The following is a 13,674-nucleotide window of genomic DNA, read 5'->3' on the forward strand; positions in this document are numbered from 1 at the left end:
TTTTCTTGAGAAATATGCACCGCACGCGGCCCGGTAGCTCGCTTCGAATCTCAATAGCGATAGAAAGTAAAATTTCATTGTCGCCATGTATTCTAAATCTTTTTCGTTCAAATACCACTGTGTTGACTGGGACGATTACAACTCCACGTTGTCATACAGTTTCTTGAAGGTGAGCGGGAATGAAACGTCGAAATTTCAGAATCTTATGGTAGCGTGTACATTTTTGCTTTTGCCAACATTTCTTACAGCGATCGGAAAAGGTGTGTTGAGTGCGTCGGGGTATGAGCGCTCTGATTTCAGCTCCTTACAGAGCGGGCTCCTCCAATTTGTCTTAGCACGATGACAAGTCTTGCATTGGTCGTGACTGTGTGTATTGCTGAATGCGTGAAGCAGTTGAACTACGTTGCAGGACGGGCATCTTTTCCGGGCTGGTAGGTGAACTGTGAGGGATTCTTCAGTATTGCTATCTCGAGGAACACTGGGGACAACGGGCATGATGGTTTATGAGATTGTAAGGACAATACAGAAGATTGAAGATACCTGGCGCGCGGCTATATCCTCTACGACTGAACGCCCTGTATGTAATACCTTCCCTATCCGACATATCTTACTGGCGGTGAAAAAAAAACACGTCGTAAAAGTGGTGAAAAAGTATCGATTTCTGTCATTGAACTTGATAAATGGGTAATAATAGGTCTTCTCTTTTGATTTTCGAGGTTTTGGAACAGGTAGAATGGAGGATGAAAGCTTTGGCGACGAGCAAACAGGTCGCGTAACGTTGAAACGGAAACGACAAACAATTACAAACAAAAGTGGACGGCCCCCCTTCGCTCGCAATTATTACATCTACTACAAAGTATATAAAAGCTAGTACTAGCAGTAACAATAGGCTGTTCTATCGGGATCTCTTACCACTGTCGTCACTGTACACTAAGCTCACAGCTAAAAAGAGGGCGTTCAGGCACGTGACTACTTCATCTGTTAATCCTTCTCAATGCACACACGATCTGTAAACGTCGGAGGACTACCTGTCAATGTATATAGTACGTCTTCTAGCTTCACAAAACCAGTTGTGATATGCTTCTTACTCCATGGACGAAAATCCACGACAATCTCTCTGGTACCTCATATCGAGGAAATATTGAGGAAATGTCCCCAGGTTGAGAAGGAGTTGGCCTTGGTTGCATTTGTACGAGAGTCTTCGACCTGGAACGGAATGAAAGAATCCTTATAAAACCCTTACATAGGATCATCGAAACCATGGTCATCGTCTGGTAGACGCGAAAGCCAACGAAGGGTGGCATGAAGATCCCGCGAAGTCCAATCCCGCTCACGCGTGAGTCCATCCCGTTTCCCTCATTTTGGTTCGATCGACTCGAAAATCTTTTGTTAGTATTGACATGTATACTATCCAAGGTAAAGTAAGTGTAACTGCATGTTCAAGGTATTGATTTCTCCCGGGTTCGCCTTAGCTGGAACGGCCAGAGACATCACCTTTTTGATCGACTTCCTACCTGCATACTTATTTCCCAGAAGTGATGTCACAATCGCAGAATGGGGAGTAGCCGGTATCAGTCTCGGTGGGCATTCTACCTGGATTTCTCTTGCTCAAGGTAAGGACGTCGTGGTTCCTTGTAGAAGAAAAGGTGATAACCTTAGCTTGATTAGAACCTAGGATCACCTTTGGTATCCCTATAATTGGATGTCCCGACTTTCTGACATTAATGACCGAGCGAGCGAAGAAGTTCAATATTTCTCTCGAAGGGTCGGAATACCTCCCCGATAGTATCCTGGGGCTCATTCGCAAGTCAGATCCTGTCACTACACCATCCCGGCGAAGTGACCCTTCGAATCCTTTCCTCAATAAGAAGATCCTCGTTTTGTCCGGAGGAAATGATACCCTAGTCCCGTGGAGGACGAGCGAATACTTTGTAAACGAACTAGAGGTTGGAAGGAAGGGTTATAAGGAGGTTTACGTTCATCCTGAAGCGGGACATGAATTTACGAAGGAAATGGAAAAGAAAATGATTGATTTTCTGGGAGCAAAGGTGTTGATTACGACGAACTACTAAGTACTAGTTGTTGCTCTTGCTATGATATTTAAAATAAAATTACCGTATGCTATCTAAGTATCTGCAGCGTGGGAAAATCCGACCTTCAGCTGTACCGCACAGGCGTGACTGAGAGCAATTCCTCCTCGTCGGCCACAGTGAGCTCGACATATTGGCTGCGATCTCGTCATTCCCGGCCCTCCCAAAAATTATATTTGGACCCATCTACACCGCTCTTTTACTCCAAACTATCCACTTCGCCTTAGGTCGCTCGACAAGAAACCTGACCTCAGCCAAAGAGCACCAGTACTAGTGCTTCATTCAGTTTCGATTCGCTCAACTCGCAATGCCTCGTCGGAATCCTGCTCGCACAGGGAACTCGAATCTTGCCCCTCAAAGCATACCTATTCCTCCTATTGACAATGCTTTTCAACATTTCGCGAACGAGCTCGCCACGCTCAGGACGAATTGGAAGTGGGCTGCGTTCAGCCAGTTCTATTTTACATTTAGTCCGTTATTCAATATGGAGGAGGTTACTCTTCAGGTTAGTATTTGTCGGTAATCTCTTCCCTATTCGGGATACTTATCCTAACCTTCCTGGTATCTTCTCCGGACGTCTTCAGCACATTGAAGACGATCTGGTGCGAGGAAGCAGTAGTGTGTTGCCTCGTATAATGCTGAGGCTGCTGATTACTTTGTCAAATGATCGTAAAATGAAGTACGTCTCTTTCTATCAACACTTACTCCTCTTTTACGCGTTCTGACCGCGTTGAAGCCTGGATACTTGGCAGAATGCTCTACGACGACAGTATAACCGACGCGACCCTTCAGCCAATCACATCGGATTAGAACCGCCCAAAACTACCGTCCACAGTCGCTATGCTTCAGTGATAGAAGAAGAAGCTACTCCGGACCCCACTCCGGAGTTCGAGCCCAAAATCGAGGAAATCTCCAACGAAAATGGCCTAGATGTTTCGGCTGGTGATAATGGAAGCTCGGTAATCTCAAGAGAAGAAAGCCTTGGGCTAGGATCCGTACCAACAAAGATGAAGGAAGAGGATCAATCCGTCGAAGAACAGGAAATATTGCAAACGGCAGAACCCCCCATTGAAGAATGCCAGTCCGAAACTAAGGACTGGAATACTCTTCCCATGTTAGAGAAATTGGAGTCGATGCATCTTCTTACCGAATGGCAGTTCCAGAACCCTCTCCGACTTCGCACGATCATGAAGAGCGACGATGAAACTGCAGAATGGGTATGTGATCCTCACCTTCGCATCGCTGCTTGTTCTCAGATTTTATAGCGAATCGAACCAATTGGTTACGACGCAAAACGGAATGCCTATTGGCTCATTGGTGGTGCGCAGAGAATGATCCTCTGTTGTTCCTATCGGCCTGACCTTCCCTTCTCTAGCTGATCGCCTTTGGATTCAACGGGTACCGCCTAAACCCCCCAAAACTGCAAGACCTACTAAGAGCAACAAGAGGAAACGCGGAGCAACAGATACCGGCAATATTAGTAAAGCCAAGAAAGCCAGGACATCCCGGTCCACCAACACTTCCGCGAAGAAAGGAAAGAGAAAAGGAAAGGTCGTCGCAGTTCTCCCTCAAACTAAAGGCAAAAGCAAGCAATCGGCGGAGGAGCCAACTACCCCAGGGCGCCATGGACGTGCAGCAAAGGCGAAGGCTAACGCCCAACTAGAAGCTCAAGCTAAGCAGCTGGCTGAATTAAATAGACAGGCTGCAGAAATGACCAAAGCAGATGGCCGTGCTTCTAGGTCTACCAAAGCTCAATTCAACTCGCCATCCAAGTCCGAGCCTAAGGCTCCAACCACACCCTCCCGTACATCGTCACGCCTGACCCGGAATTCTTCGACGAGACCCCTTGGCACACGGATTAGCGCGCGGTTGAGAGGTTCTGACAATGCTGATGACGCCGAATGGCAGGCTATTCCCGACGAATGGCTGAATGGTAGAGAAGACGAGGAAGACGATTTTGAGAAAACAGGGCTTGTAAGTGGTGGGTCAAGTTTGAGTGACTTGACAGAGCTCTCGGACAAAGAAGAACCCGCAGAAGATGATGAGGAAGAGGAAGAGGAAGAGGAAGAGGAGGATTTTATCGAAGAAGTGGCGGAAGTGGAAGAGGTAGAGGAAATACCCGAAGAACCTACACTGCCGGAAGACTTTATTGAGTGGGAAACGGTAGGAATTCATAATCTGAACTATTGGACTTCTGCTAACCCATTCCAGATATGTGTGACCCTTTACGACTGGGAGCACATTGCTGAACGTTGGGAAAATGCTACACACTATGTTGAAAAAGCACTCTACAAAGTCCTAAAAAATCACATCGTTCCCGTCATTACAGAGGAGCTGAGGGTAAGTCCCTCCCGTTTGACGTTATCATATACTCAATATTTGCAGGCGATTGAGAATAAACGGCGCATAGAAGAAGCGATCGTGCATCGAAAACGGTCTTCGCGTATTGCTATCAAGGAGAGTGAAAAGGAAGAAGCAAGATTAACTGCAGTTAGAAAAGCGGAGGAAGAAGAGAAGATGGGGCGCCAGAGACGAGCTGAGGCTAGGCAGAGGAAGGAGGAAGCGGAGCGTTTGAAACGGGAACAAGGTCGCGAACAGAGGAGAAAAGAGAGGGAGGCACAGTTAGCTGAAAGAGAGGCGCGAGAAAAGGAAGAGCAAGAACGAAGGTACGTAGTACTTGCCAACCATGTTCGTCCGTCTGTTGATTCGTCTCATTAGTTCATCCCTTGATGTCAGCCAGGACTCCAAGCATCAAAAGAAAAAGGTCAAACGGCAGCCCACCACATTTGACTTGTCCATCAATGGTGTTGCAAGTGGATCGCGTACCCCCGCCGGCGACGATTGGGAACTCGATTGCGAGATCTGCCATCGTCGAGGTATCAATTTGGTACGTGCCCCGTTTAACTCCGGAAAAAAGCTCATTCTCATTGATGCGATAGGATGACGGCGTACCACTCATGTGCTGTGGAAAATGTGCTAAGTGGCAACATATACCGTGCCATGACAAAGCAGATGAGAGAGCTGGGCTACCTGGACGGAATTGGGAAGAAGTCGAGTTCGTCTGCCGCAAATGTCGCTCGGGAATGTTCAGTGGTGTCGCCAATAGCGCATCTTCAGCATACCCTCACTCGAATAATCGCATAGCTCTTAACCAGCCCCTCCAGCCATATCAACAATACCAACCTCATCCACAGAGTCATCGTCTATCTCTGCCAACATCTTCACAGAATCAAAGATCCTATCCAAACCCTTCCTACAATAATCTATCTACCTCCCCTTACCCTCATACGATGTTGACAAATCCATACCTTAACGGTAACGATAGAATGGCAACATCAGATATCCGGTCTTCTCCGCCACAAGTACAGGCTCACACACTACCTCAATCTAAACCTCTGACCTTCCAGCACTACCAACCCCCCAATCAACAACACATCAATCCGACCTCTCCTAGACCCTCATTAATCCAGTCACAGTATAACACCAATTTTGGAACGCACGTACAGGCTTACGGAACAGCCCAATATACAAGCTCGGCCACGAATGGAGTAACCCCATCGGTAGGCTGAAATCTTCTCTGTATTTTCGTGGTCCAGCCTGATCTAGTTGCAGCGTTCGTCGTCAAACTTCGAGAGCTGGAACGCGCATCACAGTTATTCGAACCCTTATGTGACTAGCACCGAACGGTTGACTGCCCCCCCTCCGCAACGGCCACAGTCGTGGCATCCGCAACACCTACCGCCCTCTAACAATCTTCCTTCCTACGCACCTTCCTATCAATCATAGATGACGCTTATACCCCCTCTGAACTAACTCGTGAGATTTATAGCTAAGTACATTTTGGATTAGATATTTGATTGTAATTCTCTGTGTGTACTTATCGTAATGTACAAATGTTGCAATAAGAATTGAGAGGGGATAAAAACAGAAAAAATTTAAACTAGGCATCAGTTAACGAACTGTCTCAAACATTCGGAACGTTGGGGTTGTGAAAGGGAATGGGTCGTCGTCTCCTGTCGGATCCCTAGAAGGGAAATTTGGTCAGAGGACTCGGTCAACGAAACACTGTTCTTAACGTACTCGATTGGTCCCAGAACTCTCAAGCCTCTGACATGGGTGTCTTTACCATTCATATGGTTAGCCACAATGATCACTTGCAGAACATACGCGAAAACAGGCTTGCTACTGGGGGTTTCAAGCAGGGTAAGCAACTGAAAAAAAGATAAAACTCACAGCCCATCACCATTCTCATTGGGCTCGGATGAAACGTCAAATGTCAACCATCCATCTGGTTTCTCAAGGGTAATAATCCGTACGTCTTGAAGATCGCTAGGGCCAGTACCAGCACGTATTGCAAGCGTCGAGGGTGTGTATGAATCGTCTTGAGGATGACTTAGGTAGATGCTAAGTTTCTAAACGCTCTTTTCGTCAGATATCTTCCCAAAGCGAAGCATTTGAACGCGTCCTTCGACTGACTTGAATCGCGACTTTACGCGAGAATTCGATAGTTATGAAGTGTGGCTGCGGACCATCCGAACTGGAGGGATTATTCAAGTGACACCATGATCAGAGAGAAGTCCCCACGTACTGCCAGAACGTGTCAGGTTCACCATCTAGTAGACATTCCGCTCCAAAGCCAAACTTGTAAGACGAGACAGACCATTTCGCTTGATCCGATATGTTTGGCCATGGTAGGTTTGGTGGTCGTTTATCGGCTTTTTGCATAAACGCGTCAAGTAGAGTCCCGGAGTCGATTCTCTTGGACGATACGTACAAGACAGGATGAAGGGAGAATTCATGTCGTTCTGGGAGGGGAACATAGGACCATGAGTGACCAGTGGAGGAGCAACTTGCGTTATCCCCGCCGCTGCCATTTCTTTCTACGAACGGTAATTCGGGTTCACGATGAATAACCCTCTTCCTCTTGAAGACTATCGAAGATATGGGAGGCAAATGATTCTCGATGGTTTTGGTCTGCCTGGTATGAATGTAAATTTGCTGCTTAGAAAGAAAAACGCGAAGCTTACACCCATTCGTATTCTAACGAAGGTCAGCTAAAATTGCGGAGTGCCTCTGTCGTTGTCGTAGGAGCTGGTGGTCTGGGATGTCCTGCGCTGCAATACCTTGGGTCCTCTGGAATAGGTTTGCCCAGCAAGTTATATCCGTTCGACTGATGCCACAATGGGAGATTGTTAGGAAAAATAGGAATCATCGATCACGACAAAGTCGAACTATCAAATTTACAGAGGCAAATTCTGCACAACGAAGAAACGCTTGGACTGTCCAAAGCAGAATCTGCTACAATCGCTCTCAGAAGGTACATATCCTGGTCAATTCTGTCTGAGCTTGTTCTCATAGCGGTTTAGAATCAATTCGTCTCTTGCCATAGACACTATAACAGAAGCTTTGACGCCACAAAACGCGCTTTCATTGCTTTCACCTTACGACGTGATTCTCGATTGTACCGACAATGCGCCTACTCGATATCTCTTATCCGACACTGCTGTAGCATTAGGGAAACCCCTCGTTAGCGGAGCTGCTCAGAAATTCGAAGGTCAACTCTGTATCTACAATTTCGGTGAAACAGGACCTTGCTACAGATGTTTGTTCCCCAAACCTCCTGCACCAGAAAACGTTGGAACCTGCGAAGAAACAGGCATTTTGGGAGCTGTTACGGGAATTATTGGAAACTTGCAAGCACTCGAAACTATCAAAATCATAACGGGACTGCATGGTATAGTGTAGAAGGACTGTCCTTTTTCTTACTCTGACCTCATCTGAACAACGACTCACAGATGGCAAACCTTCCTTATTGATATTTTCTGCCTTGGGCTCTCCGCCTTTCCGTAGTATCAAACTTCGGTCACGAAAAACGACTTGTCCTGCTTGTGGTGATGAGAAGCAAAGGATCGGGGAGATTAAAGATATCGACTATGTCCAGTTCTGTGGAGGTCAAACTCCTGATTGGCAGAAAAGAGGGCTTGTGGAAGGAAGCACTGACCAAAGAATTTCCGCTACTGTGGGTTTATTTCTTCCTACGACTAGGGAGCATTGATCTCAATCTCGATGACAGGTCTTCAAAGCTTTGATTGACAGAGAGCAAGTCAATGTCATCGACGTACGACCGAAGACCGAATTCGGAATCTGTCATTTGCCCAATTCCACCCGTAAGGAAAATTATCTGTGGACGATCTGGATATCGAATGACTGGACCTCTTGTACAGATATACCGTTGAACGATATCGTAGCCAACCCATCTGCTTACGTGCCCTCAAGTCCCGGAACACATACGTACTTCGTGTGTAGACTCGGAAATGATTCACAGATAGCCGCTGATGCGGTCAAGAGCGTACTTCCTGACAAAAGCGAGATCATTGTGAAGGATGTAATTGGAGGTTTGAGAGCTTGGGCCAAAGATGTGGATCCGACTTTTCCTGTATATTAACTCTCTATATTTTCGAGTCCGTAGATCATCGTCCGTACAATATATTACAAGTTCCATTATCCTTTCTCGCGGATCACTTCTCTATGGAAAGGAATTCGACAACGAGGTAATGATGTCAGAGGTAAAGACGCACTGCCGAATTTCAACCATTTGGGTATCTTCTTTTCCCCAGATGTAAGGGATCCAAGTGTCTTTCCTACCGTTTTGGAGGAAGATTCCTCCTTTGCGGGAAGGGTGGGAGATGGTTCTGGAGGAGGGGTAGGAAGATCTTGCGCCATTGCAAGGACTTCTGGTGCCAGCGGGGCGGGTACCCTCGTTCCTGTATTCATGACGCTATATGACCTTAGAATGAAAGTGTGTGTATGACAGGTACCGACCATTCAACGACTCGTCCTCAAAGCGCAATAATAAAACTGAAGAAGGCGCCAACTGTAATTCCGCCAGAGAGAGATTCCTCACATTCACATCGGAAACCTTGAGATCCTGTCGGGGAGGTTGATCTAGCAGTGATCGGGAAAGTTTTCAGCGATGCGGACCTTGGGTAAGTCGGATGGTGTTCTACTGACAAAGAATGAACTTGATAGGTTTCACGTCTTCTCTTAACGAATTCCGTACGAACGCGTATATCGACTTGATCTTGTCAGTTGAGGGAAACACCTTTTCGAGTTGGGTCCTATCTGGAAACTTGACACGTATTCTCGTCTACAAAGGTTTTCATTTCAAGGACGAGTAGAAATCTGAACAGAAAGAACCACTTACCTCAGGCCATCTATCTTTCTTTGCTTTCTCCGCTGCTTCCCTCGTCGTTTTCAGTTGAAGAGGTGCATTTGTCAAAGCTTGCACTCTCGCCGATAATTGATGCTGCTGAAGCCTGACTTCCGAGGCCGAAGGATTAAAGTATTCGTCGGACAACGTAGCTGCATTTATTAATTGATTGATCAGAACCTGGTGTAACTTTACAATTAATCGACGCACGTAAAGGAGCAGAAGACGACGTTGCCGGTGGCCTGAACACCTTGAAAGACGGTCGTGACGGTTTTGTATCAACGGCACTTTGTCGTACCATAACACCTTCGGCTGCAGTGGAATCTTTTGGAACCGCAGGAAGGTCGATGGACGATAAAGAAGTGGAGGGTTGTGATTCGGACATGATGGTGGAATGAGACTAAAAACAGTTGTATTTCACAAATACATTCTCAACCAGCAAACAACGGCGTGCCTCACTACTACAACAGATGAGAAGCCTGATTAACAGATCAATGTCAGTATTATAAGAAGAAGGCGAGAATAAAAACGCGAAAGAATCAGTAAGGAAAGTTGTCACTTATAGTTGGCTCCAGGACCACCGGCGAGTGGTCCCTTGAAATGAGGGCAACTATCAATCGCAAATTACAAGAGTAGCATCACGAATCAAAGGCAGGAAATCTGAAACTCACCGTAGAAAGACTGGTAGAAGCTGAAACTTTGAACTGAAACTTTGAAAAAGGGATTTAAAAAAATTCGGTCTATTTACCTGTATTTTACATCACCCTCGGTCGTGGGAATCCTACAGTTATTACTCAGTATGCAGGCGCTGGTACGGCTGTTGAATTTCAACGTTTCAACTATTGGACCACATTCAAGTTGGAGGAGGATGGAAGAGAACCACGACCGTTTATCGAGTGGCATTATATTACCCACAATAAAGCCTCATTCGATGATCTTCAAATTCTTACTGGTCTTGTTGGTGAAATGTAGAGGTGTGTCGCGCGCCCTTACGACTTACAGAACGCTCCTAAAGGGCAAGAAAATCGCGCAGTCTCAAAGGGTTGATAACGGGATTTGTGTCTGGTAGCTTGATCGAGAGGTGGACTTCTGTAAGATAACGACTCCCGGTGCATAAGGATACATCCAGGAATGAAATGAAAGAAACTCGAGCGACCGCACAGGCTGGATATCCCGACCAACGCCTGCATGAGATTTGACAGATTACGTAATCGCGTGCCCTCGCCCGGCCCGGGGTCTCTACGCCTTTCTGAATCTCTGACAGAACCGTTAAAGCGTTAACCTTGAAATCTTTTATCCTTACAGAAACCAAGCCCGTCAGGCATGACGGATTTATGGATTATCACATTTTCCCTGCGGGTTTTGCGGAAGAAAAACGTGCAGGCCACCAGCTAAAAATATGTAAAAGAGGTGAGAATTGATCAGGACCTACATGCAGTTTTCGACCCATCGCTCCATGAATTGACCCTCCACCCTTCCTTCGAGTCGCCTTGAACAAGTTCATTTACATTCCAAAACCCCGTTCAATCGTACAACATGACCTCAGCTGGTACACTGATCTGGATTTCAGTGCGCCCATTGTTACGATTGTGAGCATCCCTTAGCGTTTCCCCTAGGACCCAAGTTGCTCATTGCACGAGTCAGAATACTATGCAGTGCTTGTGGCTTCGTCATTACCAAGGCTGATTTATTTCCGACGGTTGCTGCACAAAGTCTGGGACAAATCATCCTGGCAAGTATCCGATAGTCGATCGTGCGGTGTTGCTCACTGAGCGAGTCAGAATATAACTCTACCGTCCCTGATGTTCTCGAAGATGGTGCCGGCTTTCACTTCAGATAATATCAGTGCTCTAGGTATGCGACAGACCAGTACTAGCTCCACTCGGACAGCAACTTGACGCTTGCATTTCAGGCCCTTTGGTTTTGGTGGCCAGCATCTATAGTATAATTGGTATTGTAATGGCTTGGATCACCAAACAATTCTTCTGGGTCCCTCACCGATTCAGATACGGTATATTGGTAGCTGGGGGATGGGGGAATGTTGGAGACATCCGTCAGCCTTGTCGATCTCCTCTGCACCCTTACTCATGCTCACGACCTACCCTCAGCCACGTCTGCGATCATGAGCATAACAGGCTCTGCACCTTTCGACGGAACCCACGATCAGACGCTTGCCGTAGCGTATATATCGGTCTTCATTTTGGTCTACATGGTACGTTGAGGCCCTGCGTTATTAATTTCCTTCTTATACGATGCGTCGAACAAGATGTCTCTCTTTCCCATGGGTGGGCACCTGTGGGTTGCGAAAGACTTCGTGGGGCCCGATGTCGAAGCGGCTGAAGTGCGGGAAGCCATGCGTCTGAAAAGACGTGCCATGTTTTTTGGGCTATGTAGGCCCTCTGTGCGTCAGGATAAGCAAAAGGACCCGGAAGTCCAAGTACCATGTCAAGAGCCAGAGCCAAAGCCGGTCGATTCTGAAGAGACGGGCTTCATAAACGGACATGGTCCTCGAGCTCGGCACTTCAGACACGTCTCTTTCCATGAAGACGCAGCCACTGCGACTCCCGCTCCCACCGACGGTGTAACTTCACAAGCTCCTACCGAAAAATTAACCTCACCAACACCCACCGTGACTGCGCCTCTAGATAATCAGGAATGCAAGAATCGAGAACCATCTACACCATTGTCTCCTGGGATATCTGATAGCATCTTCCAACGAAATCCACGCCTTCGCAAAATTTTCTTCTCAATCAGAACCGTGGCCAAGTCCATGTTGACACCTGCTTCCCTCGCTATCCTCATCGCGTTTCCGATCGCACTCATACCGCCAATAAAAGGACTCTTTGTATTGACACCGGGAGCCAATATACCGAACGCTCCAGACAATCAGCCTCCGTTAGCGTTCATATTAGACTTTACGCAGTTCATGGGAGCAGCCTCTGTCCCTCTGGGTCTTATCGGTTTAGGTTCTGCGCTCGCAAGGCTACATGTCCCGAGAGCTCAGTGGAGAACTCTCCCTCTCGGTGCCATCTTCAGTCTGGCGATCGGGAAAATGCTGATCTCCCCGGTGTTGGGTGTTTTAATTACGCAGGGGCTGGTGAGTGTTGGCCTAATAGATCGCAATGATAAAGTGTTGCGATTCGTCTGCATGTATGTCCTCGGCCTTTGTTACCCGGTACATACGCCTTCCCACAAAATGACGCTGATTGTATTGCAGGTTCTTTTCCTGCCTCCCTACAGCCACGACCCAGGTGAGGCACACATGGAATGAAATCAAACATGGTCACTGAACGTCCTTCATCAGGTATTTTTGACCCAAGTCTATAGCGGAACAGGAAGTGCGGAATCCCTTTCACCGTTTCTAATTCCTCAGGTATGGGAACTGTTCTAACTTTTATGGCTCTCTATACTCATAACCCTCATCCGATCGAAGTACATTCTCATGCTATTTTCCATGTCTGGATTAACAGCCTACGCGCTACAGTCCATAATGTGATTCTATCATTCAGCGATGCCTCCAAGTTGATGCCATGTTCAGACTGTATCCCCGAGTCCAGTACATGTACGAGTAGAGTTTTGAGATGATAGATATTCTATAGACCTTTAGTTTCACAAAATCCTGGTTTCAAGATACCTCCGGACGATCGACCATCTCACCGGGGGAACGTACACCAGACTTGCGCGAATCAGGGGCTAGAGTCACGATGTCTTCGCTCCCATAATCCGCAACCATTCCGTATCTTTCTGTGATTCCCCCTAGGATAATCTAACAAGGGAGACTTGGCCTTCTCCCCGTGCATCCAACAAAAGATCGGTCCGTGTCGACTCTCCCTTCTCCTGGTGATAGGCGGTGGCTGTAGATAATACTGTTCCACGTTAGCACCTGCAGGGGGTATCCAGGGTGAAGGTTCAAGCTCAAGGAGTGCTAAAAGAGGGTGCAACCGATAAGTGGGGAAGTAATTTGTATCTAGCTTGAAGATACGCGATCGGTCAGTCGATTACCGGGGCACGTCCCAGTCTGGCTTACTTTCTTTGACACGCTGGGGGAATCGCCCGCTGCCCAGTCAGTTCACCGTGACATGAAATAGAGTTCCTTGTACTCACTGGATATGAGCAGCCCACGCCATTTAATCACCATCCAGCTAAAAATCACATATATAACATTTGACTTCCCGGGCAAGGTCTTGAAAGCGCACAGTAGGCGGAAACCAGCCTTTTTGATCTATGTATGTTTCGGAACAGTAGATTGAGCAGAGACCGTCCCAACCAAGAATTCCATATTCTCAGAGTGAACGACATGCATTGGAATGCTTAACCCGCTTCCTACGATCCATGCAACCCCAAATTGCGCCAATGGCAGCAAACTGAGCAATA

The 13,674-nt window shown here is 47.1% G+C and overlaps 6 protein-coding genes across 7 annotated transcripts; 4 read left to right on the top strand and 2 right to left on the bottom strand.

Moving 5' to 3' along the window:
• Positions 1–994: 994 nt before the first annotated feature.
• On the top strand, positions 995–2,072 carry E1B28_011311 (uncharacterized protein; the record flags this gene model as incomplete). The annotated part of the gene is made up of 5 exons (XM_043156334.1): positions 995–1,189; positions 1,248–1,336; positions 1,394–1,416; positions 1,473–1,613; positions 1,669–2,072. 5 exons carry the CDS (start codon positions 995–997, stop codon positions 2,070–2,072), a joined length of 852 nt encoding a protein of 283 aa, XP_043006119.1.
• A 325-nt stretch (positions 2,073–2,397) lies between these two features.
• On the top strand, positions 2,398–5,876 carry E1B28_011312 (uncharacterized protein; the record flags this gene model as incomplete). The annotated part of the gene is made up of 10 exons (XM_043156335.1): positions 2,398–2,595; positions 2,675–2,769; positions 2,827–3,307; positions 3,356–3,410; positions 3,466–4,253; positions 4,302–4,430; positions 4,476–4,756; positions 4,809–4,977; positions 5,030–5,650; positions 5,703–5,876. The coding sequence occupies 10 exons, from the start codon at positions 2,398–2,400 to the stop codon at positions 5,874–5,876; spliced, it is 2,991 nt and encodes a 996-aa protein (XP_043006120.1).
• Positions 5,877–5,935: 59 nt separating this feature from the next.
• Positions 5,936–7,317, bottom strand: E1B28_011313 (uncharacterized protein). The gene is made up of 7 exons (XM_043156336.1): positions 7,118–7,317; positions 6,865–7,068; positions 6,679–6,805; positions 6,567–6,627; positions 6,324–6,502; positions 6,171–6,272; positions 5,936–6,114 (listed from the first exon to the last, which is right to left on the bottom strand). The coding sequence occupies exons 2-7, from the start codon at positions 6,962–6,964 to the stop codon at positions 6,042–6,044; spliced, it is 642 nt and encodes a 213-aa protein (XP_043006121.1). The 5' UTR covers positions 6,965–7,068; positions 7,118–7,317; the 3' UTR covers positions 5,936–6,041.
• On the top strand, positions 6,922–8,535 carry E1B28_011314 (uncharacterized protein; the record flags this gene model as incomplete). The annotated part of the gene is made up of 7 exons (XM_043156337.1): positions 6,922–7,071; positions 7,140–7,232; positions 7,287–7,407; positions 7,457–7,824; positions 7,886–8,109; positions 8,164–8,257; positions 8,315–8,535. Exons 1-7 carry the CDS (start codon positions 6,996–6,998, stop codon positions 8,533–8,535), a joined length of 1,197 nt encoding a protein of 398 aa, XP_043006122.1. The 5' UTR covers positions 6,922–6,995.
• Positions 8,508–10,036, bottom strand: E1B28_011315 (uncharacterized protein). Of its 2 annotated transcripts, XM_043156338.1 has the most exons (8): positions 9,972–10,031; positions 9,755–9,910; positions 9,511–9,700; positions 9,295–9,452; positions 9,102–9,237; positions 8,913–9,035; positions 8,669–8,854; positions 8,508–8,616 (listed from the first exon to the last, which is right to left on the bottom strand). In XM_043156338.1, the coding sequence occupies exons 3-8, from the start codon at positions 9,683–9,685 to the stop codon at positions 8,609–8,611; spliced, it is 786 nt and encodes a 261-aa protein (XP_043006123.1). In that variant the 5' UTR covers positions 9,686–9,700; positions 9,755–9,910; positions 9,972–10,031; the 3' UTR covers positions 8,508–8,608. The 2 variants fall into 2 exon arrangements, with proteins under 2 accessions (XP_043006123.1, XP_043006124.1); XM_043156339.1 differs by having other exon boundaries at positions 8,669–9,035; positions 9,755–9,779; positions 9,972–10,036.
• Positions 10,037–10,555: 519 nt separating this feature from the next.
• On the top strand, positions 10,556–12,961 carry E1B28_011316 (uncharacterized protein). Its single transcript, XM_043156340.1, has 10 exons — positions 10,556–10,710; positions 10,786–10,889; positions 10,945–11,032; positions 11,082–11,154; positions 11,213–11,353; positions 11,409–11,512; positions 11,567–12,450; positions 12,518–12,551; positions 12,605–12,673; positions 12,734–12,961. Exons 2-10 carry the CDS (start codon positions 10,837–10,839, stop codon positions 12,794–12,796), a joined length of 1,509 nt encoding a protein of 502 aa, XP_043006125.1. The 5' UTR covers positions 10,556–10,710; positions 10,786–10,836; the 3' UTR covers positions 12,797–12,961.
• The last annotated feature ends 713 nt before the right edge of the window (positions 12,962–13,674 follow it).

Source organism: Marasmius oreades, chromosome 7 (genome assembly GCF_018924745.1).
Source record: "Marasmius oreades isolate 03SP1 chromosome 7, whole genome shotgun sequence".
Lineage (NCBI taxonomy): Eukaryota > Fungi > Basidiomycota > Agaricomycetes > Agaricales > Marasmiaceae > Marasmius > Marasmius oreades.